The sequence below is a fragment of the Homarus americanus genome, unplaced genomic scaffold, assembly GCF_018991925.1.
Source record: "Homarus americanus isolate GMGI-L3 unplaced genomic scaffold, GMGI_Hamer_2.0 scaffold16712, whole genome shotgun sequence".
NCBI lineage: Eukaryota > Metazoa > Arthropoda > Malacostraca > Decapoda > Nephropidae > Homarus > Homarus americanus.
In genome coordinates this window covers 2351503-2357502 of record NW_024757794.1, presented here as the reverse complement: position 1 = coordinate 2357502, position 6000 = coordinate 2351503, and the positions used below count along the sequence as shown (strand labels likewise).

Sequence of the window (6000 nt, the reverse complement as noted above, 5' to 3'; positions counted from 1 at the left end):
CCGAGGTCGCCGGCGGAAGCGGGAGCCGCCAGGCTGGCGCGGAGGAGGAGGTGTTGCTTGCTGGTGGCACTGGGTAGAAAGAGAGTGGTCACAGCGGTGTCAGGCCTCATAAGGCGGGGGTAGGCGTGGGTTGATAGTTGACCTCCACTCTGTAGGCGGCGCTGGAGGCGTAGGCTGGGGAATTCGAAAAGGTTCGGCTACTCAGCGACACACGGCACTTGTAGGGGAGGAATCCACTACAATACTCCCCTTCCCCTACAGGCGCGGCGGGAGGCTGGAGGTTGGCAGGGATACGTGCCACATGTGAGGCAGAACGGGCGGTGTATGCCACATGTGAGACACGAGGGCGTAGATGAGCCGGCCGCTAGGGGGGGCAACTCTGTCTGGATACACAAGATCTGTGGGAGAAAAGAGGGAAAAGGAGGGTTGTGGAGGTGATGAATGTTGTGTTTCCCTCGAGGCAGGTACAGAGTCCTCAGATGTGCCTGCTGGGGTGTGTGGGCCTGGGTCAGGAGCAGGGACTGCATCAGCAGGAAGAGGGTTCATGACAGCAGCAGGGTGCATGACAGCAGCAGGGTCCACGACAGCAGCAGGGTGCAGGACAGTAGCAGGGGGTACCTGAGGGAGAAAAGAGGGGTGTGTGGGTCCGCGTCAGGAGCAGGGGCCGCGGCAGGAGTAGCGGCAGGGGGTACTGCTAGGCCGGGGGCGGCGTCTGAGGCAGGACGGGTGTGTTGGGGTCTGCGTGGATAAGCCAGTCTTCCATGTTGCTTGAAGACTAGGAGAGTGATCAGTTTCTCCTCCATCCTGTGTGAGTGCAAATCTCCGGGGGTCACCATTTGTGGGGTTATGAGATATTAGTTCACACTCAGGATGGGATGGAGAAAGGAAACTCACAATGTGCTCACTGTATATATATTGTATTGGATGTACAATGCAGCTTGTTGCTGAGAAGGCAGCATGGTAACAAGGGTTGAGTAGGCGAGAGCTGGTTGGTGAGGGTGCCCAGAGGAGCACTCAGCTTGAGGGACGCCGAGGTCGCTGGCGGAAGCGGGCGCCGCCAGGCTGGCGCGGAAGAAGAGGTGTTGCTTGCTGGTGGCACTGGGTAGAAAGAGAGTGGTCACAGCGGTGTCAGGCCTTATAAGGCGGGGGTAGGCGTGGGTTGATAGTTGACCCCCGCTGCGTAGGTGGCGCTGGAGGCGTAGGCTGAGGAATTCGAGAAGGTTCGGCTACTCAGCGACACACGGCGCTTGTAGGGGAGGAATCCACTACAATTATACAGGTTGACAGAATCGTTCAGGAGATTAATGACTATCTTAAATAGACAACTGACATTAACTAAACTACAAACATCAGATTCTCTGATGTTTGGGCATCAAAATGATCTAATTTCAGTTGTACTTATAAACTCATGGCTATCCCCAAGGACGATATAAGGACATGCCGCTCGTACTGGCAGACTTGACACTCACTTACTTATAAAGTTTCACAAACAATAAAGACAGTTGAAGATTTCAACATCACTCACAAGGGATCTTGAATGTTTCATCTGTAATCAGGCATATCTAAGTTGCCTTAACAGATACGACTACAGTTGCAATTTTAAATTTTGTGTCATTATACTATGGGATACGGAGTCACGGATGCTCTATAATATTGAGAGAAAACGGAGGACTCAGGCATCCTGAAGCGATGAGAAAACGGATGCCTCAGACTGGGGACTCAATAAAGAAGGCATAGATACATGTTTTGTGGACTATTGAGCGTAATATGAATCGTCTGATTTTACGTTAACTGACGTCTACGACCGTGGTCATTACAATGGCACCGAGTATGAGCTCTTTCAAGACCAGACTTGACCAACACTGGAGCAGGTTCAGGTACATTCAGGAGCCGGTGCATGCCCAGTACTTGCCAACAGTGCGTAACAGACGTGACCGATCGATCGCCCAAGCAGCTAACGAGCCGATCATTTGGTGAAGAGGATAAAAGAAAAAGAAAAGTAACAGAGACGTGACCGATCGCCAAAGCGGCTAACGAGCCGATCAGTGGTGAAGAGGGTAAAAGTAAAAGTAAGTAAGGAAGTGATTGACTGACTCCTAGCCTGCTCGTAGGTGTTTTTATACTTCATCATACGCCCCTCGAACATCCTCGCACCACCCAGAGACGCCTGGTATATTCTAGACCGTTCTACTCTGATCGAGGCTTACAATAACAAGTAAACCATAACTAAAATGATGTAATACATTCTAGAATATTTTTACATAATTAATGCATCAATATATACACGGAAATTTCACTAAATTTGTCAACATAACTTCTGCATTGGACAGAAAACAATAAAAACACCTAGTTTACACAATTATAATACGAAATCATGCCTCGACATAACAGTATTCATTCTTGCAAACTGCTAGTAATATTGTAAATCCTCCATACTCAAAACTATTTTGTGATGTTGTTCGGGTTTTGTAAGTCATATGTAAACACTGATATGTCAATGGCCAATTATTGAAACCCTCTTTGAAAAAGCAGCAAGGACCCACCCAGTCAAATGAGACTAATAAAGCTGTTTTTCCTGATAAAAACTAGCCGGAAATGAGTGTCATTAAGATTTACCATGAATCGAATTAATTTAACAACCTAACGAGCCGATCATTTGGTGTAGAGGATAAAAGAAAAGGAAAAGTAACAGAGACGTGACCGATCGCCCAAGCGGCTAGCGAGCCAATCAGTGGTGAAGAGGATAAAAGTAAAAGTAAAAAGTAACTCACGTCTTAAATTTTTTTATTGTTAATAATCACCAAGTACTGTACCCGAGTGTGAGACTGTGAGCTCATTCAAGGCCTGACTTGACCAACACTGGAGCAGGTTCAGTTACAGTACATTCTGGAGCCAGTATATGCCCAGTACTTGCCACAGTGCGTATCAGAGACGTGATCGACCGCCCAAGCGGCTAACGAGCCCATCAGTAGCGAAGAACGTAAAAGAAAAAATAAGTACTGTAAAGTAAAGCCTATACTATGTGTTTAAAGAGCTTTGTTGTTAACGCGCAGTAATACATTTATAGTATCACAAACGTCCCGAGTTAAATATACCGAATATTTCACTATATCCTGTGATAACATTAAAGGTTTGTTCAGTGGTAACTAGTTAAATGCAACATGTCACCTCATATCTCAGCCGGGCCTTATTACTTTACCCACAGTGCACATTTCCTCGTTCTTTAAAAACGCTGTTTATATGGTTAATTGAAATTGCTTCGCTCCAATTCGCCTTTTGGAGACAGAAGTTGGGTCGGCTGTGTGACGTCACCGTGAAAACAAACAGTTGACAGTGACCATGGACGAGATCATCGCAGGTGACTACCCTCTCTCTTTATTACATAACAAATAAAACATCACCTGAATGCATTTGAATTCATTATTTATATATTTCTCTCTTGTCAGCTACTTGTCAAGTTTATGAGGTGATTGTCAGTGAATACAAGGAGTGGCCGGAATAAATAAGGAGAATGGAAGCCCAAAGCTGAAATGATTACTTGACTCATAGTTAACAAGGAAATACTTTCCTGATCATACTCGTAATATAGGTTTGGGAACTTAACACTGTAATCAGTATGAGATGTAATAATTGATGTATTTAACCCATTATAAATAGGCAGGATTGCCTATCATATGTGAAAAGAAAATACTGTCTTGGTTAATATTGGAATAGGGGTTTAGTAGTGTTTCTACTTTATGCCTTGATAATGTTTGTTTATGGGACCTTTGAGGTAATACTGGAAGAGACGATTATCCCCAGCAGGAGTTTATAGAATTAATAAATTTTGGTATTATTGCATTTTTGCACACAACATTCCTACCCTAATCTATTATCATATTTGAATAAGACGTCTAATTATAAGATAATTGTCTTCTATTACATTACCGTTGCAAATGTATAATAACGGAGGTAGCGTATCCCAAATTTTCTCTATTTCTTCCATTAATCTTCCGCCATTATCACCTACCTCACCTCCTACATTGCGTGTCTCCTTCATAAATCATCACGCGCATGCGTTCCCGTACATGTCACGCGGCCAATCAAAAGCCTTTTTTATTTTTTTTTTTGGCAACCAATTACAATGATTTGTGGTTTAATTCACGGTATTTTTGGCCCAATCAAATTCGATTTTTATTTTGGGTCTCATATCTCGAAATTCAAATTCATTTCCAACAATGAAAGTCTGCGTTGGGTGTCACTTCAATTATATGGAGCTGATTCGAGTTGTGGGGAAAAAAAAACGAAACTATAGCATTTTTTTTATCTCGTGGTGTTTTCCCGACCTCAGTATTGTGCTGAGTGCAAGAACGAATGTAAATATCGTCAAGACCAACATATGTGGCATTGTGGTAACTCGAACTAGAACCAGGCCAATAAGGTAGGAAATAAGTGATTCCATCATATGGTGAGAGTCAGTTAGGTTAGGTTAAGTTAGGTCAGGTTTATGTTTTTCTTTTTGTGTATTTTGTATTCACTTAGCCATAATTTTTGTCGGAAAACACTGTACCAAAAAATAAAAATAAATAAATATATGATAAAAAAACCGGCCAATTTCCGACGGATATGAAGGTCATAACCAATTTAAACATAAAATACACTAGAAAAACATATTTTTGACTTTCTAACAGAGTTGTGTGCACTTATGCAAATTAACCTAAATTTTTTCCAAGGTTGTTGTTTGGTTGATAATAATAAATAGGTACAGGATACAGGTCCGGCAGCCGTATGTGAAATGTCGATGTGTATTGGTCCGGCAGCCTAATGCTCAAATGTGGTGGACAGACTGTATAATGATAGTTACTAAGATTGTCGTCTTTCTGGCTAACCTAACCTAACCCAAGGAATCTAATACTGTACTAGAGAAGGTTAGCCCTCTCATTGTTATTTTTTTTCTCTGTGATGGTGATGATGCCAAGCGGCTGGGGAGTGGCAAACACATTAATCCCATTGCAGCTTAGATGATGATGTGCGATAACACCAGATTATTAAATAAAAACTATATATACTCAGTAGATTATTGACATCCAACTTTACATATATAAGGATAATTTTTCAAAGCCACACATTGATTATTTTGCAGTAAAAGATAATTATTTGCCTACTTAGTGAAATGTTCTACCTCTGGTTCTTCAGTATGAGCGATGGTGATAGCTACTGCTTTACACTAATTTTACATCATTTGGGTCTTTTTTATTTCATGTACCGTGTCCAAAAATATATACGTATCGTATATATAAAAAAGGATTTTGAATGCAGATTTTCCTGCTGATTCAAAAAAAGTAAATAATTTTTGTCTCTTGTGAAATGATTTTTGAAAAAGATACAGTACAGTATATTGTTTTTATTAGATTAGGTCTTTTCAGTTTCATGTACTGTGTCCCAAAAATATAGAAAGATGTTTCTGAATGTAGATTTTCATGCCAATTCCAAAAATATAACCTAACCTAATAAATAATATACTGTACATCTTTTTCAAAGCTTATTTCTAAAAAATATATATATATATATATATATATATATATATATATATATATATATATATATATATATATATATATATATATATATATATATATATATATATATATATATATATATATATATATATATATGATTATCTTGAAAATGTACATTGAAAAACATATTTTTATATTTTTTTTTACACGACATGATACCGAAAATACCTAACCTAATCTAACCTACCTAATAAAAATAATATATGGTGTCTTTAAAACAAAAAATTAAGGCTGTAGGTTTTAAGCTTAGGCTCCAATAATGTACAGTGATTCCTCGGTTAACTAACGCCTCGGTTAACGAATTACCTTCCATAAGAATCTTCAATTCGGTTAACGAAATCCTTACGAATTCCTTTCAACATGTTTTTGCTTGCTCACCAGCTGTAATATTAGTCCGCCAATACAGTAATAGGTTCTAGGGCTTAAATTCGTTCCCATTTGA

General features: G+C 40.5%; 1 protein-coding gene across 4 annotated transcripts in view; it reads left to right on the top strand.

Moving 5' to 3' along the window:
- The first annotated feature begins 3125 nt into the window (after positions 1-3125).
- The window catches only part of LOC121857763 (cysteine protease ATG4B-like), a 44065-nt gene continuing 41190 nt past the window's right edge, over positions 3126-6000 (top strand). The window contains exon 1 of one of the 4 annotated variants that reach the window (XM_042353913.1): positions 3126-3358. Coding sequence is in view for 1 of the 4 variants with exons in the window: in XM_042353915.1 (XP_042209849.1) it covers positions 3340-3358 (19 nt within the window). In the remaining 3 variants the exon portion in view is untranslated. The remainder of the gene's footprint in view (positions 3359-6000) is intronic. The other 3 variants (XM_042353915.1, XM_042353916.1, XM_042353914.1) reach the window with 3 other exon arrangements.